Source organism: Balaenoptera ricei, chromosome 2 (assembly GCF_028023285.1).
Source record: "Balaenoptera ricei isolate mBalRic1 chromosome 2, mBalRic1.hap2, whole genome shotgun sequence".
NCBI lineage: Eukaryota > Metazoa > Chordata > Mammalia > Artiodactyla > Balaenopteridae > Balaenoptera > Balaenoptera ricei.
This window is the reverse complement of record NC_082640.1, coordinates 51,961,207-51,986,825: the sequence shown is the minus strand read 5'-3', so window position 1 is coordinate 51,986,825 and position 25,619 is coordinate 51,961,207. Positions and strand designations below refer to the sequence as shown.

Sequence of the window (25,619 nt, the reverse complement as noted above, 5' to 3'; positions counted from 1 at the left end):
CCCCAAGGGTTTCTTTAAAGAAACCAAATAGCAATCCTTTGAATAAGAAAACAACAGGATTTCACAACTCCAAAAACACTGCTAACCACCAATGTCAAATTATCTCCAGGGAGACCAAATCATGGCTTCTGGTTTCCATGACTACAGAAGATTCCATCTTTTACCAAGCAATTGGATTCTGTGACTGTTTCCTATAGGGTGGGACCACAAAACGTTTTTTCTTTTCTCCAGCATTCTCTCTCCAGTTATTATCTTAGATTAATATAGGTAGACTCATCTCTAGTAACAGATTTAGGGGATCTAAATGCTCAGCTGCAGGGTAGCAGTGAGGAGTCAGCATTTGCCAAGAAAAGAAAATGAGGCGGTACATCTGGGAGCACCCCCTTTTTGGACACCAATGGATATTTGTCTTCTATTCCTTGATCCAGCAGCAAAGTAGGAATCAGAGAGGAGGGCCAGCTCAGTGGAAAAGAGCACCAGCTAATGTGAGGGAGAAATGGTGTGGGGTCCCAGGATGACTTCAACTTCCAAGTGCTCTGCCTATTGGCTGGGCCTGTGTGGCTTCAAAAAGAAAGCTGACAGCCTGGTTCCCTTCAGGCAGCCTAGGCCGGGAACCTAAAAGTCACCTCAGGTTGGGTGGGAAGTAGTGGGTCCTGTGCATCAGCGCTGTGGCATACCTGGCTGGGAAGTCGGTCATGAACAGCTCAGGGACCAGCTCCTGGAGAGGCACGGGGAGGTTGGGGTGTCTGGGGCAGGAGATGAAGTCCTGCTCGATGGCTGTCAACACGCAGTCTTCCATGTCAAAGTACTGCACATCCTCCAATCTCTCACTTGGGTCGGCGTGCTGAGCCCAGGAGGTCTCGCACACTGGGCAGGGCACATACTGCTCCATCAGTGGGGTCCCATCGCTTTCCGTGGCCGTCAGGGCTAAATGGGGACACAGCAGGAGTCAGCTCACACAAAGGCGGCTGCAGGTGGGTCCCTGAACAGCATCTGTACCCCCAGGCTGGGTGAGCCTTTCACAGGAGGGGGTCTGTCTGCCCTGGCCTGGACCCCAGGGAGTGGCTGAAACATGACTGCCGCACTCGGGTTCCTTTTTGGGGAGCACCATCCTCGATCCTAAAAGACACTTGCAGGGAGGGGCCAGGGATGCACTGGACAGTCTCCAGGGGGTCTAGACCCAGAGGTAGCTGGCCTAGGGGGTGCTGAGAGTTTGGGGATCCCTCCTGCACAGCTGGGCCCCGGAAGGACATTGCAGGCTGGGTCTGAGCTATGCCACACTCCAATGACCAAACCACAACCAGTAAGGAGCCGTTCTTAAAATTAGAAACATAAGGCTTGCAATTACTATGATCTTTTCTAGAAGAGCAATGCAGGAGGAGAAATGAGTACAAATTATAATAGACAAAATCTAGTCATTTTACTTGTGTTCCCCTGGGCAGGAGACACAGCTTTTCCGCACACCCCTGAAAGGAGGTACAAAGAAACACCCTCCAAGTTGTCCCGTGGAGATGCCAGAAAGGTGAGCTGATGTCCTGCTTTGTGCAGGGTGGACTCATAGAATTTTCTAGGCACATGTGTGTAACACATCCTGCCAGCTGGCTGGTGGTGCTGTGTCTAGGCAGCCCTGTCTCAGGCCCTCAGCTCAGTCCTTCCTGTCTGATGGGCCCTAGTCATATCCCCAGCAGCACCTGTTGTGGGGAGATCACAAAGGGCCCGTAGGGTTCAAATGGCCTAGAGGCCCCCGCTGTATGGCCAAGCACCGCCCAACTGCCCCAACCCACACACTAAACTACCTTCCCTTAGGCTCCTTTCTAAGCTTTTTTTCCTTGTGGGCCACCTTTCCCATCAACACCCAAAGGACCACAGACTCGGGTGTCCAGAGTATGATCTGGAGCACGCCCAGCCACTGTTTCTTAAGCATTTCTTCTGATGCTCTCCCAGGATGCAGGGATGGTGTACGGGTGAGGAAGCCAGCTCAGGAGGCCAGAGGACTGGACTAGCAGGCCAGAGGCGGCACTAGGATCCCAAACTCGCTCTCTGCTCTCTTGGTCTCCAGGCTTCCGGAGTTGAGGGCTCACAGGGAAGAGGCTGCCTGGTTTTGACTGGATGGCCTCCTCCCTGCAGGATGCCCCACAGTGGGTTTGTCTCCGCTTCAGTAGCAAAACAAACAGAGGACCTCAAGAGTTTCACTTCAAAAAGTATTTTCTTTGGGTGGACTGTCAATGAAGAAACTGATCAAAGGGGCTGGAAAGGGCTACGTGGGTGGCTGATCACTGCTGGGATTCGGGGGTTTGGGGAAGGCAGGGAAGGAAAATGTGGACCCTTGGCAGGTGTGGTGCCTTCCCTCCCACTCCTGCACAAGGGATGAATCTCCAGCTGCGGGCTCCCCCCTGGATTTCAGCAGCCCTGTCCTTACCATGTAAACAAGAACACGTGAGGCTCACATCAAGGGTCTTCCTAGACCATGTGCGGTACCTGGGGCATTCTTCTTCCCCCACGCTGTGGGCAGCCAGAGGCCAAATCCCTCCCAGGACCCGTGGGTCTGGGCCCACTTCTTCCTCATAGCACCTCCACCCATGCCCACAGCTGGACTCCCCCAGGGCTCAAGACTCTGCCAAAGGTCTGTTAGGACCCCTCTGGTCCCCTTGGGCTGAATCCCAGTGGGATTTCTGTTCTCCAAATAAGGAGCCCTACCCCGATTTATAAAGCAATATTAACATGAGCCAAGACCTGGTTCAAAAACATTTCCTTACCAGGAAACCACTGATCGATCAAGGAGTTGACATGGTCTGTGATAAAAGCCATTGCCGAGAAGTCCCTTATTTCTGATTGGCAGATGATTTTTATTCCTCCACTTTTTTTCTTTTTCCAGTTCACATCCGAGGATTCCACACTGCAACCCAGAAACAAAAAGGGGTCCATTGTTATCGGCTGTGAAGGGCCCTAGTTTAATCTCCTTGCCTTAAGGACGAGGGTGCAACCCCCAGGGATGACCCCCTCCACAGGGGCCCAGGCAGGACTGTCAGAGGAGGCCCCTGCATTTGTGTACTTACGTGCATGGCCCTGCCTTGTCCCCTCACTGTCCCCAAAATGGTGAAGTGGACACAATGAGGACTTTGCAGGAAGGGGTGCTCAGGCTGGGATCTGACCCTTAGGTGTGACCCTGGGGAAGCTTTTTCAATCTGAACCACAGGTTTCTCATCCGACAAGTGGCAACTGTGAGTTTTAAGTGGGAACATCTAGAGCTTCTAGCAAGCTTCCATGATGACCTGCCCTCGGGAACAGAACTCTGGACATCAAGTGGACGGTCTCCCGGCAGAGGTTGCCCTGGGGCCCGTTTCTACAGCACCGTGGTGACCCAGTCAGGGGGGCTCCCAAATGTTCCTACCTGAGGTAGCCCCCATCAAAAGTGACCAGGAGCCCTTCCTGCCAATAGATGGTCTGATTTCTTTTCACTCTGAATGTGCTGCAGCGATTTCTCTGGTTTCCTGTAAAACTGTAAATGGTGACTTTCCTGTGCCTGCTTTTAGTATTCTTCTTGTTTTCAAAAAGCTGAAAGACAGAGAAAAGACCCTGCTTAAGTAGACCGGGCTCCTCGCTGGCCCTGGGCAGAGCTGTGAAGAGGCTGGCCTGGCCCCATCGTGATAAAGGACCACCGTCCATCTTCCCACCCCCTCCTTCCTGCACCGCTCATCCTGCTGCCAAATGAAATGCTGCATTATCTGAGGGGGTCTCCAGGATACTCTGGGAACAAGTTTTCCCTAAAAGATTGAAAACAGGCTTTTCTTTTTCAAATCTTTTCCCTCCCTGATTTTACAAGCAAAAAGTTACCTTAGAAAATATGGAAAATACAGAAAAATATGAGAGAAAATGAAATACCAATTTAACACATAGATCATGAAAATTTGGTATATTTTATTCCAGGTTTTTTTCCTATCTACCTGTATGTTTATAAAACAGCTGAGGCCATATTTTGTAATTTTGTATTTCTAAATTTCTAATTGTGTATACTTTTAAAAACTTTGCTTTTCCTATGTCGTTAAAAACTCATAAAATTCATTTTTCTAAAGCTCAATTTTTATTAAGTATAGTAATTTGCTGAATCATTCTCTTCTTTGGACTTTTAGGTTGGTTCCAATCTTTTGCTCTTTCAGATAAGCCATATGAACATGAAAAACCACAGAGCTTTCTCTGATTTCAAATGATTTCTATAGTTCAGATTTATAGCAGTAGGATTACTGGGTCAAAGGGTTTGAACATTTTCAGGCTCTGGATGCCTAGTGAGGAATCGCTTTCAAGGTGAATAGGCTGTATATTCACTGACCATGGTGTGTGAACTTTCCTGATTCTGGGGCTGGCTGTTAGCTCTCTGCTAATTTGATAGGTGACAAGTGGTATTTTATCAATGCTTGAATTTGCATGCCTTTGATACTTCTGAGACTGAACTCCTTTTCCTCATCTGAATTTCAACAGGACTTCTTTCCTAATTCTGAGTGAGGGATGCTGCCAGGAAGGGCGCCTGCCTCCACACCCAACTGGGCCCACACCCTGCCAGCCACTGAGCCCACTTGGAAGCTCAGGCCTCACACGATGCTGGTGCTTGGTGACCTCACACTTAGAACGTGGCAGGAAGAAGAGTTCAAAGGGAGGGAAGAGTGACCGTATGGGAACATTGGGAGAGCTAGCCCATGCGCCCACTCCTTCCATCTGTCAGTGCACCCAACTGTGTTGCTAACAAGTCTCCCTCCCGCTAACATGAGCTGTGTGAGAAAACGCCAAAGCATTTTCAGGCTCTTCCATTTACTTTTGAACATTTCAGTAAAATGGGAAGATCAAAGAATATCTTTACTTAATACAAGAAGTTTAATTCCATAAGGGCCTTATAATTAGAACATGGCAAAAGCAAACTCATACTGAGTTTAATGTCAATTATTCAACAGTCCTGGCTATGTCAGGGGTTCTCACACTGTAAAGTAAGTTAGAATTCGCTGGAAGGCTTGTGAAAAACAGAGCCCTGGGCTCCATCCTGGAGTTTCTGATGCAGCAAGTCTGGGGCAGGCCCGAGAATTTGCACTTCTAACAAGTTCCCAGGTGAGGCTGATTCTGCTGGCCCAGGAACCCCACTTTGAGAACCACCACTCTAGCCAACCACTATTTCCATATTATTGTCTTGCATGAAATGAATGTTGACTGACAGCCGGGACTTCCTTCAACACAACACCAGGTGAACCCACAGAAAAGCACTCCTTGGGTTAGGTCTTCACTGCTCCCAGACCAAGTTAAAGTTCTATGCCAGTGGTTCTCAAGCTTGACTGGACAGTGGAGTCACCTGGAGAGCTTTAAAAAATACTGATCCCTGGCTGCCACACCCCCAGATTCTGACTTAGTGGTCTGTATCTGGGTCTGATCTGTGTCTGTTAGAGCTCCCCAGGGGAGTCTAGTCACAGCCTGAATGGTAAAGCCATGATTCTGAGGCCATGGTTCTCCAGGTGTGGTCCCTGACCAGCAGCATCACCTGGGGCAGTGGTTGGATAAGCAGACTCTTGAGTCCCAGTCCATAGCCACGGAGCCAGAACCCAAGTGGGGCCTAACTGTCTGTGTTCTAACAAGCCCTCCAGTGGATGTTGATGTTGGTTAGATTAGAACCCTTGCTCCTAATGGGATATTCTTTCCAAACCAGCTAGGCACTGATTTGGTATTCACAGAATGATTCAAGTGGGTCTGTGGCTTAGAGGAGAGAAGGCAGCTGTGCTGTACTGGCCTCCAGGCCCTAAGTCAGCAGATTTGCTGCAGGAGAAGGGTCTTCAGCCAGGCTCCTCCAGCAAAGGGCATCTCCCTCCCTCCCTTCCTCTCTCCCTCCCTCCCACCAGGGCACAGTTGCAGGTGCTTCGCATGCAAGCAAAAACTGCCCCATGAAGAAAATGCAACTACCTGAAGGTCCATCTCGGCCAAGCTGATCAGCATCCGTGCTATAAACCTTTGCCAGAAGCCAACTGGAACAAAGCTCATCTTAAACACCCTCTGAATGGTGTTGGCCGTGGGATGCCGCATGCCGTGGGTGTCCAGGCCAGGTTTGGATGGAAGGAGATGTGGCAGGAGATAGCTGAAACACACCAAAGGGGGCTGGTGAACCAGGGGCCTGAGCTCCGCTGCAGGGCCCTGACCCCAGCAGACGGACTGGCCTTGGGCAGGCTCTGCTGAAACAGCTCAGGCTGCCCGGTGCCTTCCTCCCAGGGCCTTGGAATCTTATTTTTAGATAGAGGGGGTAGTTTATATGCTTCAAATTAATGCTCCAAGAGAAAATGAAGATAGGCACAGTGAATCTGTTTATTGACGTCTCTAAGATAGAGACTAGAATACGGCTAAGGGAAGACGTGGAAACATCTGTGGTCATAAACAGACACAGCAAATAGTAGTTAATTCTCTGTAAACTGGATTGCGACTGGGGAGTCACTTAAAATTAACTTTGGATGGTGAAGGAAAAACAAATACAGCTGCACAGTTCTAAGGACAATGTAGATATTGGGGTCAGAGAAACGTTTTTGGCCTTAGAAGCTATTTATTGTTCTTGACCAGTTGAAACAACAAAGTTGCCTTAAAAGTTCGAATGAGGCTGTTTGTGCAAAAGAGCGATGTTTTATGAGAGCACTCTTACTCATAAAAGCGCTGAATCACAGTGTCAGTGAGCCATTCATGACTGTGATTATTCGGAAACAGCTGAAACAGGGGCGGTCCCTCTAAGATTTCCCTGAAAACCAGCATCTTCTGTGTGCCCTGGAGCTGAGGCGGCCTTGGGCAGAGCCTTGGATGTGCCCTTTACTTAAAGGTTTGCCTTCAGCTCTCCTAATCCTTTAAAAATACATCAGTTTAGGTCCTATAAAACGTCTTTAGAACTTTCTGAAAGGGAGCCCTGAAAATATTCTAGAAGGAAAATTCAATGACAGCCTGGTGGGCGGAGCACCCAGGGATCAATCCTGGCTCTGTCTTCAGCACATAGCTTAACCTCATTGCAATTCTGCTTCCCTGATGTGGGAAGAGAAAGGATACTGACCTCAGAGGGTTAGAGGAGGATGGACAGGGGGCAGATGGTGAAGTTTTAGGTCCTTTTCAGCCATTACAGGTCTTGGGTGAAAGGACCTTCTCAACCACCCCAGCTAGAGTGCCTTCTCCACAGCCAGGTGCTCTCCAGCAGATGCCCTGATTTAGTCCTTTAAGTTCTGAGAAGTCCTTCTTTATCTCTCTGACCTCCCCAAACAGGAGGCCCTCGTCAGTGCCCAGTGTGATTTATCCTGATTCTTCCGCCTGCATCATGCTCAGCTTGGATCTCACGGGACCCCCTACACTGCCTGTGTGCTGCAGCTTCCTGCTTCTTTCTACCTGGCAGGTGTCCCCTGGGCAAGGGGAGGGAGCATGCTCTGCACCCAGGTGCCCCAGTACGCAGCGCACAGAGCAGGTGCTCAATATTTTTGAAGGCAGAGGAGACTTAGAAGCCAGCATGGCAAGTGAAGAGATTTAAATTGACTGGCAATGGAAGCCCTGCTCAAGGTGAGCGGAGCCCTGGGAGACCATTGGCACCTCCTTAAAAGTGATCACTAGTAGGGCAAGCCTGTCCCAGGGGAAGAGCCTGGGGAATTAAGAAGTGAGTTCTTCATGTGCCTGTTGAACATGAGTCTGTGAAGACCTGGGCACTGTGTGGTGCCTGCACTGCGGAGCCGGCTCACACTATGTCCCTGAGGTTGTCTCAGCAGTCGGGCAGGAGCCTTCCCTGAGTGCTGAGAGCCAGCGAGTCCCCACCTGGAAGGTACACAAACACTCAGAAGTGTAGGGAGGTTCAGAAATGCCCTGAAGGCTTTTCCAGGGACTGGAGGCGTTTAGGACTGCAGGTTGAAAACCATGCTCTAAAAGGAGCAGCAAATGCCTTTGTTTTTGTTGATAGTGTCGTCGACCATATAAAACCTTATGGTGCAAGGAGCTGGAACTCCTTGTCCCTGGAGCACAAGGGAACCATTATACCTGTGCTAAGATGGAAAATGCTTGGACACTCCTGACTTTAGATGGAACCAGACACCATTGGCTATGAGCACTTAACACAAAGATGGAAACAATAACAGTACTGATAATCCTTGATGTCCTTGAAGCTCACAGGTGCAGGAGACACTTCTCATAGTTTACATGTATTATCAAATTTAATCCTCACAATGACTATAATACTAGTAGATAATAGTATTATTCCCATTTTACAGATGAGAAAAGAAAGGAAGTTGGGACTTGCTTTTACATCGTGCTAATATCTCCTCATTCCTCTAACCTGTTGATAAAATAACCAGAAAATTGTCAGATTCTGGCAGTGTTGTAAACTCACAGGCTGCTTCACTGTGTGCTTTTTCATGGGCCAAAGTCAAGGACACACCTGGGCCATGGTGTGAGGGATCATGTGGGTTTTGAATTCCTCTTTGGGGTTTCTCTTTTTAGGACTCAATCTTGGCCCTCATGAAGCTGGAACAGGAAGGACTGAAGCTCCCTTCCATAGTCATAAGACCAAGTGGAAATCTCAGAGAGAGGTGGCCCAGGGCTGGCTCCCAGGAGACCTAGTCTGTGCTGATGGAATTGCTGGGCTGGCCACACAGGGTCCAGGGCAGCTCCCTGGGAGTCTCCTGTGGGCATCTCCCCAGAGCTCTGGGGTTGAGGGGCAGGGAGGGTGGTGACAAGTTCTATGACAGATGAATGGAAAAGGTCTGTGGATTTGGCATCCTGGCTACTGCCTCAGGGCCAACATCAGCATCAGACCCAGGAAATGGCTGAAACTGAAATTAGGGCAAGAAGGCCCTAAGAACCAAGCTGGTTTAGGTCAGAGCATCATTAGATTTAACCCACATGCCTCTTCAGCCCCTGCCCTCCCTGCATTTTGAAGCTGGGCTGTATAATTAGCACACACATCTTTGTTACTTACTCCATTTTTATTCATCAAATAACCAAGCAATTAACCTCCCAAAGCATGAACTTCCCAAAGTTACCTTTAATGCCATTGCCATTCTTGCATGTTTTCCTACACCTTTTCAATAAATGGATTTCTTTGAACCCCCTGAAAAGAGACATCCAAGGCACAGGAAGGAGCAGCCAGCCGGGGGACCGGCCAAGCCCACCCCCTGCTGCCCCAGCCCAGGCAGGCAGGTCATTATCATGACCCGTCCCTGGAAATCTTGCTCAAGCCACCAGTGGTCCCAGCCCTAATTCCTTCCTCTAGGGAGCAACCAGCACAGCCCAGTCCGTGGCCTCACCTGTCGTTGGCGACGGGCAGGGCTATCTCAAATTTGGCCAGGAACTGGAAATACTGCTCTTCCGTCTGCTTTGTGAAGCCGGTCCCAACCAGCAGCATCCTGAGGTCCTCCGCCCTGATCACCCCGTTCTTGGCCACCGACCTGGAGCCCTTGATGTTGAAGATTCTCTGCAGACATTCAGACAACCAAATGGGGTCGAGGAAGTAGAGGTTCCTCAGGCCGTGGCTGGTGTCCGGGAAGTGGAGCAGGGTGCCGGTTTCAATGAGGAAGCTGATGGCTGCCCAGGGGAGGGGATGAGGGAACAGTGTCAAACAAAGGGCAAAAGGGACTCTGGGTGACCTCCTCCTAAGGGGGCCAGGTTACAGATTCTTCTTAGGAAGCAACCAACACTCCCAACACATGGGGCCCTTCACATGTTCTCAAGAGGCATCTTGTAACTCTTGCCAATGTGCTGATCTCCATTATTCATGGATTCCATCTTTGCAAATTCACTTACTCGTTAAAATTGATTTGTGAGCCGAAATTGATACCTGAAGTGTCTTTGCAGTCATTTGCAGACATGCGCAGAGCAGTGAAAACTTTGAGTGCCCCTCCCCAGGGCCCTGTGCCTGTGCCTGCTGGTACCCACCTGATCCCCTCTCCCTGCCCACCCTCCCAGCCCACCCACCGGACTGTAGGTCCTCGTAGTCCTTGATGTCATTGCCAGGCATCTGCTCTACCAGCTGCTCCAGCTGCCTGTCCGTCAGGTACTGCACATCGTCGCTCAGGCCGCGGCGCTGCTGCTCTGCCAGCACGGCCTCCTGGAGGCTCAGGTAGCTCCTGGGTATCTGGGACAGGTGGGCAAGGCTGGGCCCTCAGGTGTGCCCAGCCAGCCTGGTTCACCTGCCACCCTCCAGAGGACTGAGTAGGTGGAATGCTTCCTGTCACTGTCCCACCCCTCCCTTCCCCCAAGAAACTGCTCACATGGGGACCACACAGTATATACAGCACATGGGTTTTACAGTAGAAAGAGAGAGGGAGGTACAGTTCCCCTGACACATGGGAAGCAGGCCCCTCTGGCTTCAAGGGGATGAGAGGTACCCACCAGCCTCCCTGCGAGTCGCTGGCAGCCAATGGTGCTGCCCACGTCTTTCATGCTGCACGTGACGTGGAAAATGAGCTGCCGCAGCCCTTCCTGACCTTCCAGGCTCTTACAGGAAAGCTCACTGTGAGTGCAAAAACGAACCGTGCTTATTCATCGTACCTCCCCTCTCTGGCAAGCACTGCAGTGCCTCTGTTTTCCTAAGTGTTTCATCCCAAACACTGGCAAGTTGAGAAAACTCATGAGAGATAGACACAGAAATTTAATGAGGCCTTACTTGATGCAAAGCATAGTGCTGGGGGCACCATAATGTGCTGCTTTAGTCTGTCTTCCCAACGTGCCCACTTTACAGAGGAGGAAAGTGAGGCATGCAGGCACAAGGTGACTCCCAAGGACACAAGCTGGAAAGGAGCAGGCTTGGGTGGGACTCAGGTTTCTGACCCAGAGCCAGCACTCCTATCATCGCAGGCCCCAGGGGGTATTCTCAAGGGCACTCGAGGAATTCCTGAAAGCCCCATCCTGTACTCTGAGCCACATGGCATGTCTCCAGGCTGACCCATGCACCAATGTCCATGGCACTTCACCCAGAGCGAGGGAACCCAAGAGCCACCAGGGTAGCAGTCAGAGAACACTTACTAGCTGAGCCTCAGTTTCATAATCTGCAAAGTGGGCACAACAATCTCCATAACCTGCAGAGCTGTCATGAGAATCCAAGGACAGGGTGGGAGAATCAACATGCCCAGGACACTGGTCCCACCAACACTGGCCCATTCTGAACCCCACCCTGTGGCCCTCCCCCATCCCAGCCCCTCTGGACCACTCAGACACACTGGGAGGACCAGGACCACACCTGGGGTCTGTTCTTGATCAATGATCAACAAATGTGATGGGTGGTGTTTGAGTTTCTATCTCGTGGTCCCACTGGGGCCGTGCACACTCAGCACTGGCCCTGGGGGTGGGGAGACTTGGACAGGAAGCACAGAGAGTGTCTCCAGGCCCTGCCCTGTAAATCCTCTGGCAGCTCCTCACCCTCCCTAGGGCTGCATCTTCTCTGGGGGCCCAGCTGCCACCCTTCACCCTGGACAGGGCAACAGAGGAGCACAGCCCCTGCCTCAGGAGCCCTCTGCAGGCAGAGCAGGCGTCCCCAGGGAGATGGACAAGTGAGGGGCTGGCAGCCACAGCCCCGCGACAGGTGGGGACGAGCAGGATGCCATGGGACACTCACTGTAGGTGTTTGAAGGTGATGTCCGGGAAGCCAGTGGCCCTGGACCCAGAGGGTGAGCGGCAGAGCGCCAGCACATAGGCGCGCAGCGTGGCGATTCTCTCCACGCGGAATTTGGTTTCGATTAAGTCCAGGTGTGTTCCCACCACCAGCACCACAGCGTTTGGGGCCTTGGCCTGTGAGAAAGAGTCTGGCTGGGGACGGGAATGATTCCCTAGGCAGTGGATGTGCCCACCCTGTATGCCCTGGCCCTCAACCATCACCCCGCTGCACCCTGCACTCCTCTCTGAGAACCTCGAGGGCCTGCCACGCACTAGGGGATGTGTGAGGGCCCGTGACCCTCCCTGGGGCCTCCATCTCTGATCCCTTCAGACAGCGCCCCAGCTTCTGGCCCACGTCACCTTTCCACTGGAAGAGGGAGCCCCGTTCCCCTCCTGGGTCCACGATGTGGGGCTCTTAAATTTAAGGAAGCACAAAAGTACAAGAGCACCATCAACCATGTGGCCCAGGAGGGTTTTAAGTGCTTCACAGTGACCTGTGATTCTGAGGCCTCGTGACAGCCCAGCAAAGTGCAAAGCATTTCTCCCTAACCATTTCCTTTTTTCCTTTTCCCCCCCAAGAAGCGGCGGGGCCCCTGCAATGTCCTGAGGACTGAGAGCTGAAGGGCTGGCACCCCCTCCCTCACCTCGATGTTGAGAAGCCAGAACTGAAGGTTGGCCACAGCCTCCTCCCCCAGTGCCAGGTTCCAAACCACCACATACAGGGCCTTGTCCGTGAAGAAGCACTGGTTGACCGTGGCCATGCTGGCGGGGCCACCGATGTCCCAGACGTTGAACTCCACAGACTCAACCTACTTGAGCAACAAGGCAGCAACAGGGAGACATTTTAGCAACCAGGGTTTTAGTCAATCAAATTGAGATAACTGATCACTATGAACGTTGTACATGGGGGCCTGGTAAAAGCACAGCTGTGGAAAAGCACGGCCTGTCCTGCTGTTTTCCTCAGGAACCAGCCATCTGAGGGAGGGAAGGGGGCCCAGCGGTTCGGAGGTGGGCTTCTGGGGGCTTCCATCTACTGCTATGGGAGCAGGGGCTCCTGGAAGCCTGGGTCCCGTGGGCAGAGGCGTCTGCAGAACGTCGGAGGGCACTGTCTGCCTCCATCTCAGCTGCAGACGGTTAGGAGACATCCTGCCAGAGGAAGCCGGGGGCTGACGGCAGTGCTCACACCAAGGCATAACCTCCATCCGAGTGAGGGCAAGGCCAAGCAGACAGGCCTCTGAACTGTGCAGGTCAGAGGGCAGTGCCCACCAAGGATGATGGGAAATGGCCCTGATGTGGGAATCTAACAAAAGATTAGTTGTTGGGCTTCGGGGAAAGGCTGTGTAAACGGTGGTTTCTCTATTGTTTTATGAGGTCAGAATCTGGCCCGAGTAGCTAAGGCTGCACTTTTCTGTGGCAAAGAATCGTTCCCACCATGCTGCAGTTTGGCCTCCAAGACACAGCGTGCTGACCTGCTTTTTTGGTGTAAAGATGAAAATGGACAGCTGTTCTAAACTGGCTGAAGGCCCAGCCACACAGAGAGTTACGGAACTCAGTGTTCACAAGATCAGGTGGTTGTCCTTCAATGAAAGGGGTGGGGAGAAACTTGAATGATGGTAGAAAGGAAGTGGGGGCGGCCAAAGGTCAGGAAAAGTGGAAATACTAATTCACCCCTCAGACCTCGGACAGCTATTTGCTTAAGAACAGCTGGAAGAAAGTGACATGGAATAATTGCTTAAAAAAGCAGGAGAGAATCCAGATTCTGGTTACTTTCGAGAACCTTTGGACATGCTAGGTTCACTCCTGGGGTGTTCTGGGGAAGGGGGCAGGGCTGGTGTTAATTATCTGGCCCTAATGGGCAGATCTCCATTCTCTAGAGAACTAGTTTCTGAGTCCATATTAAAATATACATTCAGCTTAAATGCTTCATGACTCGAATTGGATTTCCCTGACTTCAAGTGATTTTGTGTGAAAGACTCTGCAATAAAACTGATCTCTAGCTGGCCCTGTGCTGGGGGCTGTGGGGAAAATCATGCAGCCTCTGGCCTCAAGGTCGCTGAGTTTTCCACAAATAGCCTCCTTGCACCTGTATCCCTGTGTGGCTACGTGTACCCACAAATACGGCAACAGATAAGGGAGGCATCATTGGTGTGTATTCACCTCCTGTGCCGGGAGAAATAACTCAGACCTGTGCTATAGTCCACCCCACCAATATTCCACAGGCTCTTTTCTCTGATTCAAGTGCAAGACAATTTTCATTTGTCTCATACTGAATGAAAAACAGGATGATTAATAGGTTCATTGAAGGACTCATTTTAAATAGGGCTTAGAAACTAGACCTTTCAGAACTTGGGGTGAAAGCAGGTTTTGAGGAGGACAGTGCATTCATGCCGGGGCTGCCTTCTCAGCCTTCCTGTTAGGGGCAGGTATTAGTATACCTCACTCCTACAGCAGTAGTTCATTCTCAGCCCTGGGGAGGGGTCCCGTCCCAGGCCATTTGAATCACAGTCTTTGGGGCCTGGACACTGCTGTCTTTAAAATCTCATCAAAGCAGTCTAACTGTCAGCCAGGGTTAAGAAACACTGGCCTGGAACCTCAGCTTAGCTATGACAGAAAAACTACAAGGACACGTTAAGAAATTATTCACTGCCCTTGGCAGGAGCTGGTTTGAAACACACACAGTGACCCCTGCAAATATCCTGGGCCTCAGATACCAGGCTGAGAAAATCCTGGGCTCTCTGGAGAGGAGGGAGAAGGGGCCCTGGAAGCAACCTCCCTCCCACAGGGACTCTGCACGCCAACCATCCTTGACCTTGGCTCTCGAGCCAGCCGGCCTCTGGAGCTCCCACTTGGTGGTCCTGATGGTGGCCTCGCTGTGCACCACCTGGGGGGCCCTCCCCGTCTGTAAGATCTCCAGGAGGGTGGACTTGCCCTGACGCGGAGGACCCACGATGATCATCTTCATCTGCTTACACTTTTCCGCTTTCCGCAGCTGAGCACGCAGATAAGACAGCACTGCTTTGGGGCCTGTGCAAAATCACAGTTGGGGAGAGTGGATGCTGCTGCTCACATATAGGAGGGAACATGCTCACATCTCTTGAGAAACAAAGTCCTGTCTGGAAGGAACACTTTCTGTGTGTTCTAATTGGGTGAGTTGAGAAGACTATTGGGTCTATGGAGGGAAGGCATGATATGAATCACCCCAAAAGTGAAGTCTAAAAGTCAAGGATCTAAAGACAGCATCCTTGCTCCTACAGGTCATAGATAGTTTGATCACATGGTCAATTGCAATACAACGGTCCACAGCAACCATTGATTTCTGGATAACTTTACAGCATCTTCCCAAACACGGGAGCCAGAGGTGGGCTCCATAGGTCCCCCAGCTGTTTCCACCCCAGGTCCTTAACAACTGGACTTGAGTGCCTTTTCGAGAGGGTGATGCTGAGGAAGCCCTACCTTCTTTTCTAATCTCTGCAGGCACATTGTTGACGTTCAGGTCTTCAGTGTCCAACTGCCAGAGGTTGCCCAGCTGCCCCAGCTCAGGAGGGAGCTCTCGGAGGCCAGGATTGCTGAGGGCACACACACACCATGGGAGAACACACACACAGCAGCCCATCAGCCTCTGGGGCCTGTGGGGGCCACTGACAGTCTGTACCCCAAGCCCAACATCTTGGGCCCTGATTTCAAATGTTCCATTTAAATACAAATTCCAAAGCCTTTCTCCCTGGGAAGCCAGTGGTACAAATGGCAGCTCTGTCTTCTGCAAATCCCCATGGCTTAGAACGGGGTCCCCTCCCCCAACTTTCCCATCTCTTCTATCATTTACACTATCCTAAGGATGATCACTACCTCTTCTTGACAAGGCAATGTAACCTGAATTATTTTATATTTTCATCAAGTTTTGCACACTGTCTGAATCCCCCAGCAATGCTTGGCAGTAGGTACTTAGTAAATGAAAGGATGGATGATTGAGGAGTTCTTCTCATTATAAATGAGTGAAATAGCAAAGAAGGCATCATTGCATCACTACCTCTGCCTTCCCTTCCCTTGCCTCTTTGACTAAGCCTGGCTCTGAAAATCCAACTGCTGCTTCTTGGTACATAGGTGGATTATTTCTCCCTGGCTTCCGTGTCCTCAGGTGGTTTACACAAGGACATTCTGCTTCCCTGGGCCAGAAGAGCCAGTGCAACTGCTCTGGCTGTGTACTTACTTTCCCAAGTAGAGTTCTGATAAGCTCTTCAGTAGGCAAACCGAGGGTGGGACTGCATCCAGGTGGTTGTCATTCAGACAAAGGACTTCCAAAGACTCACTTAGGAAGGCAGGAAATTCCAGCACACATGCTGCAAAGAAATGGCAAAGCAGACTGTACATTTGAAAATAATTCTGGACCATCACAGTGTTGGAGGTGTATAAACTGGTACAACCTCTGGAGGGCACTTTTGACAAGTTTATCAGAATAAGGTGCTCATCTCATGGACCCAGGGATTCTAATTCTAGGAAACAGTCCTACAGACATCCTGGCATGTATGGCAAAGATGTGAGAACAAGCACACTCAATGGCACACTTTGTAACAGCAAAGGTAGAAGACAGCTTATATGTCCACCCACAGGGACTTTGTTAAACGAGTAATGGGATTATATACAACTATTACAAAGCACAGGGCAGGTCTACATGTATGGGTATGTAGAGATACTCAAGAGCTATTGGTAAATCAAAAAAGCAAGGTGTGGAATTAGGTATCTAGAAGGCTTAACTTGTGTACCACAAAACATATGCAAACATGAGAGCAAACACCCTCCCATGAATTTAGGTATGTTATATGCATGTGTGCATACACATTACAATGCACATATGTATGCTATATGATGTTATGTGCACATACCACAATGCACACATGCATACATATGTCATATGAAGTTATGTGCATGCACATATGTTATAAGGTGTTATAAGCATGTGTACACATACCACACATGCACACCCATATGTATACATTACATGCTGTTATAGGCATGTGTATACACACCACAGATACACATATGTGGTGTATATGTTATAATGTATGTCAGACACAAACACAGTTGCTACCACAGACACATGAAATTCCATAGTTTTCTCTGGAGAAGGGAATTACTAGTGTAATGGAGCAGGACCCTATGGGGCCTTCCCAGAACAGTCCCTCCGAACCCCATGTCCTCCTCCTGCCTCTTGTCGGTGGAAAAATTGTAGCCTCCTAGGCTTCCCCAAGTTCCAAAGAGTACATTTCATCAGAGAAGTTGAGAAAATGCAGAAAGAAAGGAAAACAGTCAAGCAAGACAAAATAATAGTTTAGCTATTAGACAAAGTCAAGGATCTTTAGTTCCTCCTCAAGAGCTATAGATAATATTCTGAGCCATGTCCTTTGAGCTGTTTTGCAGATACTGAATCCCCCACCAGGTGGAAGAAGTTAACTGTATGCTGCCCACAAGCACATAGTCCCCAGACCGGTTGGAACCAGAAGGTTGATGAGGTTGACTCCCGATTACCTCACCACCAACCAATCAGGAGAATGTCCACTAGCTGATCACACACCCCATAATCCCCCTCCCTCACCCTGTCTTTAGAAACCTTTCCTTGAAAGCCTTTGGGGAGCTCAGGCCTTTTGAGCACTAGCTGCCTCGACTCCTTGCTTGGTGCCTGCAATAAACACTGCACTTTTCCTTCACTACAACCTGGTGTCAGTAGATTGGCTTTACTGCATGTGGGTGAGTGGACCTGAGTTTGTTTTGGTAACACTAGGAGACTGAATATTCACTCCATGCCCTTTGGTGCAGTTCAGAAATTTTGTTTACCATATACATGTATTACTTCTTCAATTAAAAAAGCTAGTTAACTGAAAAATAATAATGTGGGCTTGGTTTTTATGCTTCCTAGGATGGCATTCTCTGAAAAACAAGTCAACTCTCTAGTATATTTAAGTAATTTCATTAATTAAGCTAATTATGAGATTACTATTAAAATCACACCAAATTTGCTGTTTCCATGGCACCAGAGTGTGTGAGTTGAGAAAGAATGTGGGGAGAGCTTGGAAACCAATGGGAATCAGAGGGTTGGATTGCAGCAGAACCTCTGAAGTGCCTTCTCCTTTCTCCTAAGGCAGGGAGAGCACACCCCTGAGGGTCCCTTTCAGCTCAAATTCAAGGTAAAACAACTGCCTCAAAGCCCTCTCAGTCGGTTCTCTGCCAGACACATGAGATAGAGAAGTTAGAATTCTTTTGCAGGGCTGAAATGATGTTCCTCTGCCCTTGATCACAGCTCCTCCCTTAACTCTGGCTTTTCTCCACACATGTAGCTGCAGTCTCAATGGTAATGGGGTAACCTGGCATCAGAGAATGTTCTGGGCGAGATGATAACAGAATACAGATACTGGCACCTGGAAAATTTGCCCAGCTAGTGCCACGCGAATGGCCCCTATGGAAATAAATGTGTAACAGACTTTTAAAGACAGCTTTGTACTAGTCCTTGTTCTACAAGAAAAATGTTCAAAAAGACTTCTTTTTTTTTTTTCAATGAAAAAGAATGATCAACTTCAGCCCTAATTCCCATGGAAAGAACATCAAGAATAAGAAAGGCTCACTTTCTTCCCAGAGAACATGTTCTGAACACATGGCTTCTGTGTTTTCCAATTTTAAAGTTTCACCTTGGTGTTTATGAAGCCTCTTTAAGTAATGGACGGATGGAATAAAGGACCTATACTGCGAACAGAGGCAACACCTGACACAGACCTCCTGGCCCAGAATGGAAACTCTGGAAACTGGGCTGGGCAGAGCACAGCTCAAGGTATTTATGAGCCGTAATTATTTATTCATAAGCTATTTATGACTCGGCTGGTCTGAATTTTACTGTAAAAATGGCTGTCCAAATTATTTTTGGACAAGGCCACTGTGCCAACATGACTACTTGAATGTACATAAATCTACCTGGAGTTTTACTATCCATATGCAAACAAGTATAGATTAATCCCTTACCCGAGGTCAACAGCCTGAGAGAATAACCCTGCTGAGGAAAAGCGTTTGCAGTGGGTCTCTCCTTTTCACCAGGTGTGGGCCTCAACTTTCTACTCGAAATTGAAAAAATCAAGAGGCTTTTGTCATGTGCCAACAGCACAGCACCATCCATCTCTGCCAGGGAAACTCCCAGAGGTGTGGCCCCTCCCCTAGCTCCAGACACATTCCTGCGGGCCACCAGCAGGACCTCCAGAACACAGGTACATGTTTCTGTCCCACTTTTCACTGTGTGCCTCTGGCCTTGAACTCTGGCAGTTTCGAGAGAAAGTGGCTGGTCCCGCAGGGTGCTGGGCGCACCTCCTTGTGCACATCTCTATGCTCTGCATTTCTAGACTGGAGACACCTTTCTAGTCAACTGCAACCCCTGAGGCTTGACCCACAGCGGTGGAAGTGTGGCCGAGATCCATACTAGCAGCTCTTTTCGTGCCTACCCTCCTGTTTGGGCATCCATGAGAAAAAAGTGTTTGCTTCTCCTTCCTTCCAAGTGAAATCCGTGTGTCTGGACTCAATTTACAAAGTCTTAAAGGCCCTTTGTTTTGAAAAGGATCAGTTATGAAATTCCAAATTGCATTTCCCTAGTAGCAAGGTTAAGGGCCTTTCCTTTCTTTCTGGGCCATCTCGACTTCCTTTCCTGTGAACTGTTGATATTCATCGCCCAGTTTCTGCCTATTGGGTTGACTTTAAAAAAAAAAATCAATTTGTGGGCCATCTTTGTATATTAGGGACTGAAGCCAATTTATGTTGCAACAATTTTTGTTGCAAATATTTCCTCTCAGTCTGTTTGCATTATGACTTTGTTTATGATGCCTTTTACTGAACAAAGATTTTCCATTTTTACAACACCCAAGATTTTGCTCTTTTTTTAATGACTTCTGGATTTCCCACCTAGCTTTTAAAGGTCTTCCCAAATTATACATTTATTCTCTTAAATGTTATCTTTCTTTTATGCTTCAAGCTAACATCCGCATGGAGATGTTTGTAACTGATGTAAGGTAGGGCATCTAGTGCTGTGCTTTCCCCCCTTTCAGCTGGACAAGCAGTTATACCAGCACTATTTATTGAAACAATAAAACGTTCTTTTTCCCACTAAATTGAAAGGCCACCTTTATCATATATTAAATTCCTATATTAGGTCTATTTTTGGACTCTGTTCCACTGATGATGTGTTACTTTTTCAATCCTACGTAAAAACACTCTTACATGACTGATGTATGCATATCATATGTATACAGTAGTTCATCAAAAAAGGGCAACAGGTAGGCAGACTACTTAGTTCACCTCCTGCAAATGTGTCTTGGCCTCTGTGGCATTTCTTATCCCCATCTCACACCATCTATACTCAAAGAGCACTTGTCAATATAGATTGATCAAGCTGAAGAAAAAAGTTATATTACATTTAAAACAACCTAAATATTGGTTCCAGTTCTATGGGACAGTATCTAGAGGGATATATCTGTGAGTGTTGATGGCTTTAGAACTCCTGGTTTTCAGATTAAAAAAGAGGGCTGGTGATTGAACTTGAGGGACAGGTCCACAGCTCCCCCTGTACCTTACGGAAGATAATGAACAAAAAGAACTGTTTTCCTAGAAACATTCTCTGCTGAACTGGCCTTGTTGTGTGACCATACAAACACTCTAGGAAAAGTTCTGTTTCTAATGAGTTTGGAGGAAGACCTCAAGCTCCTCCAGAATCTCAGCCCAGCCAGGACAGCCTGCAGGGCCAAGGGTGGCTGTGTTCCCATGTGGACCTCACAAGATGCCATAGTGTGGCAGTAAGGACTTCATAGTACTGCCCCCGGGCCCCAGTGCTGGATTCCACAGTGCTGGCTGAGACCTGGCTCTTGCACTCAGTAGCCATGTGACCACATCAGTCAACCCTTGTGCTGCAGACTGAATTGTGTCCCCTCAAATCCATATGTGGAAGCCCTGACACACAATGTGATAGTTTAGGAGATGAAGTCTTTGGGAGGTGATCAGGTTTAGACAAGGTCATGAGGGTGGGGTCTCCATGATGGGGTTAGTGTCCTTATAAGAAGAGATACCAGAGGGCTCTCTATCTCTCTCTCTCTGCCACATGAGAACACAGCAAGAAGGCAGCTGTCTGCAAGCCAGAAGGAGGGCCCTCACCAGAAACTGACGCACCCTGATCTTGGACTTCCAGCCTCCAGAAAAGTGAGAAAATATATTTCTGTTGTTTAAGCTATGCAGTCAGTGGTACTTTGCTAGGGAAGCCTGAATTGAAGACACTCTGGAGGCTTAGTTTTCTCATCTGCAAAATGGAAAACCACAACCCATACATCACGTGATGGTTAAAGAAAGACTGACACATGTAAGGTATCTAGGGCAGTTCTCACACCCTGCAGGCCATCCACACACAGTAGCTACTAGTCTTACTGGCTGCAAACAGGAAAGGGGGTTTCAGGACACTTGCAGGCCATCCTGCACCTGTGCCATGGGCACAGGTACTCCCAGGGTTCTGAGTCAAGCATGGGCACCTCTGGCATTCCCACAGGGCACTGCAAGGGAAAGCCCAACAGGAGGGCCATCCGCCTGTAGGAGAGCAGGGGCAGGGCCTGGCCCAGCTGTCTTATCTCCCAGCAGCAACACACACACCTGCCTCTGTCCCGGAACGCTGGCGGCCTCTGGTGGTAAAAAAGGAAATTCGCTTTGTTTTAAGTACATCTTCATTTCTGCAGGGAGAAAAAAGTCAAAATTTGAGGAAAGCATGGCAAAGACATTTCTATTTTGGCTGTGATTGTACAATGCCACACATAGAGAAGGGAGAAAATTCCATCGGCAGGGTGTTTGGGGCCCCTGCAGCTGATGTGTAAGCATGAACAACACAAGTTGTGCTCAGAAGTCTTTTCGGAAAAAAGCAAGCTGGCAGGACTGGTGGTTTCCACTCCTGAGCTTTTCCATCTCAGGCAGGTGCTAGCATTTCTGTGCCTGGCAGGAATGCTCATATCAGTGGCTGTTACTTCACGCTGTTCACTGAGGGAGTTCTCTTAGGAGTATAAGTTCCACTGAGATGTTGCAGAAGTGGTCTTCAGCAAGTGAACCAGGAAGGCTGGCCTTCAGGGCCCCAAGGACCAGCAGGGCTCATCCCCAGATTTTCCCCTTTAATTAGAAGACCTTGGAGGGTACTTTTTATTCAATCTCTATACACATTGGTTAGTGACTGGCAAAAACTTTTGAACAGAATGATAGGTGAGGCAAAAATGAGGAGATTCTCCAGGATCCTTTAAAAATTAGAAATGGGAGGACACTGTTTTGGGCTGAATTGTGTCCCCCCCCCATTCATATGTTGAAGTCCTAACCCCCAGGCCCTCAGAATGTGACTGTATCTGGAGATAGGCCTTTAAAGAGGTGATCAAGTTAAAATGAGGTCATGAGAATGGGCCCTGATCCAATCTGACAGGTGTCCTTATAAGAAGAGGATCCTCCTTTATCAAAGATAAGGTGACCATATGTGTGTGGGTTTATCTCTGGGCTTTCTATCTTGTTCCATTGATCTATATTTCTGTTTTTGTGCCAGTACCATACTGTCTTGATTACTGTAGCTTTGTAGTAGAGTCTGAAGTCAGGGAGCCTGATTCCTCCAGCTCCATTTTTTGTTCTCAAGATTGCTTTGGCTATTTGGGGTCTTTTGTGTTTCCATACAAATTGCCAAATTTTTTGTTCTAGTTCCGTGAAAAATGCCAGTGGTAGTTTGATAGGGATTGCGTTGAATCTGTAGATTGCTTTGGGTAGTAGAGTCATTTTCACAATGTTGATTTTTCCAATCCAAGAACATGCTATATCTCTCCATCTATTTGTATCATCTTTAATTTCTTTCATCAGTGTCATAATTTTTGGCATACAGGTCTTTTGTCTCCTTAGGTAGGTTTATTCCTAGATATTTCATTCTTTTTGTTGCAATGGTAAATGGGAGTGTTTTCTTAATTTCACTTTCAGATTTTTCAGCATTAGTGTACAGGTATGCAAGAGATTTCTGTGCATTAATTTTGTATCCTGCTACATTACTAAATTCATTGATTAGCTCTAGTAATTCTCTGGTAGCATCTTTAGGATTCTCTATGTATAGTATCATGTCATCTGCAAACAATCATTAGAGGAATGCAAATCAAAACTACAATGAGATATCATCTCACACCGGTCAGAATGGCCATCATCAAAAAATCTAGAAACAATAAATGCTGGAGAGGGTGTGGAGAAAAGGGAACACTCTTGCACTGTTGGTGGGAATGTAAATTGATACAGCCACTATGGAGAACAGTATGGAGGTTCCTTAAAAAACTAAAAATAGAACTACCATACGACCCAACAATCCCACTACTGGGCATATACCCTGAGAAAACCATAATTCAAAAAGAGTCCTGTACCAAAATGTTCATTGCAGCTCTATTTACAATAGCCAGGACATGGAAGCAACCTAAGTGTCCATCATCAGATGAATGGATAAAGATGTGGCACATATATATAACGGAATATTACTCAGCCATAAAAAGAAACGAAATTGAGTTATTTGTAGTGAGGTGGATGGAGTTAGTCTGTCATACAGAGTGAAGTAAGTCAGAAAGAGAAAAACAAATACAGTATGCTAACACCACATATATATGGAATCTAAGGAAAAAAAAAAAAGGTCATGAAGAACCTAGTGGCAAGACGGGAATAAAGACACAGACCTACTAGAGAATGGACTTGAGGATATGGAGAGGGGGAAGGGTAAGCTGTGACAAAGTGAGAGAGTGGCATGGACATATATACACTACCAAACGTAAAATAGATAGCTAGTGGGAAGCAACCGCATAGCACAGGGAGATCAGCTCGGTGCTTTGTGACCACCTAGAGGGGTGGGATAGGGAGGGTGGGAGGGAAGGAGATGCAAGAGGGAAGAGATATGGGAACAAATGTATATGTATAACTGATTCACTTTGTTATAAAGCAGAAACTAACATACCACTGTAAAGCAATTATACTCCAATAAAGATGTTAAAAAAAAAAAAAAAGAAGAGGAGATCAGGACACAGACAGGCACAGAGGCACAGAGGGAGGACACAGGGAGAAGGCAGCTGTCCCCATGCCAAGGAGAGAGGCCTCAGGAGAAACCAACCGCACCGCCACCTCCATCTCAGACTTCCAGCCTCCAGAACTGTGAGAAATAAATGCCTGTTGTTTAAGCCGCCCAGCCTATGGCACTTTGTCATGGCTGTTCAGCAGGCTGGTAGAGACACCATCCCATGGGTCTGTTGACTGGGGTTACACACACATTTGAGCACTTGCTGGGGACAGAGACCCCTGCTTACCTGCCAAATTGATTTCTGGAGAGATCCAGGGTTTTGAGTTGTCTGCAGGTCCACTTCTCTTGAGGTGGCAGTGCCACCAGCTGATTTCCCTGTAACTTCAAGAACATGAGGGCCTGGGACAGAGGGAGGGAGAAGCAAAGACGATGTCAAATACCAAAGGGGCAGAAGACCTGAAGGGAACGTCAGTTCCCTGGCAAAGGGAAGCCAAAGGATTATAATCGATTCACTGTCACAAAGATTCCAACCGTGTGGGGCTTCACAGTGTCTTAAAACTCATAAAATTATAGCAAACAGAGCAGATGGGATAATTAATAGAAGATCCTTCCCTTCAGATCAATGGGAGGCAATTATTCAATAAAGAACGGAATCTAAGTACTTATCAGAATTGAGGTTTCTTAAGAGTGACAATTATTTGTGGACCTGTCCTGGGAATAGTGGATGAGTCTGAAGGTCCTGGAGGCCACTGTGTTACCACAGGAGGGGGGTGGGCACAGCATGATGCCTCCTTGGGCTGGCCCAGGTGATGCCCTGGACAGGGGTCAGGTGGCATCAGTGACACCGAAGGTGACCCGCCCCAGTCGTGCACCCTCTGCTGGCTTGACACTGATGCCTTCAGAGTAATGCAGAATTTCCCACCTGGGGCTGGCCCTGGGCACCAAGTAGTGAATAGGATCCATGCTCTGCTTTCAAAGGTTCCCAGTGGAGTGGGAAAAACAGACAGATGTGTGAACAACCTAAAGGTAGAAGGCAGCCCCATGCTGGGACACACACGCACGTGTACACACACACACACACACACACACACACACACACACACACACACACGGCTTTGGTAAAAGGCACTTCCTGAATTCACATCTGGGAATTCCAGTTCTGCCACTTCCGTAGAGGGAGGGCAGGGACAAGAAGGCCCCGCCCTGCCGTGCTGCCAGGGCTTCACACACCAGAAGGCCTGGTGGGCTCACCCTGGAGCTGGGAAGGAACAGAGCCAGAGGTCAGTCCGAGGGGCTGCTGGGCTGGGCCTTCAACTGTCAACACTGAAGAAAATTCTGGAGGATAAAAATTCATCATCCTGCCACCCTCCCAGAGCTGTTTCATTTTGCACATTTCCTCTCAGTCTCTTTGCACACAACCATGCATGACTTTGACAGTTAAACTTTTCTTTCAACTTTTTTTGTCTTGAAAGCTCGGAAGAAGCACACAGGTTTCACTGCAATGTGGAGTGATTTTCTTACAAAAGCTGAAAATGAGAAATAAGGTGCTATTAGACTTACATCAAGCTGGAAAAGTCCCAGGGGAACTTCTCTGAGTGTGTTTTCTGAGAAGTCCACATCCTTAAGGTGGTTCTTCCAAAACACAGCCATTTTGTCTGGTAGAGATTCCAAGGCATTTTTGGATGCTTTGCAGCATTTCTAGGAATTTGATGAGAAAGAGAATTAATTAGCTTTTTAAATGCCGTGGTGTCTATGATAAAGACTGTTTCCAAATTTAATGTTAAAAACAAGACCATTACAATAAGGCTCTGTAATAAATACAATTCAGCTAATTAAGAGGCTACAGACTATCCTTGCCCCATTTTCCTGTCTTTGCTCCAAGGAAGGGATGGGAATGGTTTCCTGGGGAGACCAAGGTGGCTCATGGTCC

General features: G+C 48.4%; 1 protein-coding gene across 5 annotated transcripts in view; it reads right to left on the bottom strand.

The window, feature by feature from the left end:
* LRRK1 (leucine rich repeat kinase 1) overlaps positions 1 to 25,619 on the bottom strand; it is a 117,680-nt gene that overhangs the window by 22,329 nt on the left and 69,732 nt on the right. For 4 of the 5 annotated variants that reach the window (XM_059912620.1, XM_059912623.1, XM_059912624.1 and 1 more), the window contains exons 10-24: positions 25,250 to 25,387; positions 23,976 to 24,088; positions 21,283 to 21,359; positions 15,833 to 15,962; positions 15,079 to 15,191; positions 14,435 to 14,649; positions 12,270 to 12,434; positions 11,588 to 11,760; positions 10,366 to 10,486; positions 9,949 to 10,108; positions 9,282 to 9,558; positions 5,935 to 6,106; positions 3,392 to 3,555; positions 2,757 to 2,896; positions 678 to 927 (exon numbers count right to left, since the gene is read on the bottom strand). In XM_059912620.1, the coding sequence (XP_059768603.1) occupies positions 678 to 927; positions 2,757 to 2,896; positions 3,392 to 3,555; positions 5,935 to 6,106; positions 9,282 to 9,558; positions 9,949 to 10,108; positions 10,366 to 10,486; positions 11,588 to 11,760; positions 12,270 to 12,434; positions 14,435 to 14,649; positions 15,079 to 15,191; positions 15,833 to 15,962; positions 21,283 to 21,359; positions 23,976 to 24,088; positions 25,250 to 25,387 (2,408 nt within the window). The remainder of the gene's footprint in view (positions 1 to 677; positions 928 to 2,756; positions 2,897 to 3,391; positions 3,556 to 5,934; positions 6,107 to 9,281; positions 9,559 to 9,948; positions 10,109 to 10,365; positions 10,487 to 11,587; positions 11,761 to 12,269; positions 12,435 to 14,434; positions 14,650 to 15,078; positions 15,192 to 15,832; positions 15,963 to 21,282; positions 21,360 to 23,975; positions 24,089 to 25,249; positions 25,388 to 25,619) is intronic. The other variant, XM_059912621.1, reaches the window with a different exon arrangement.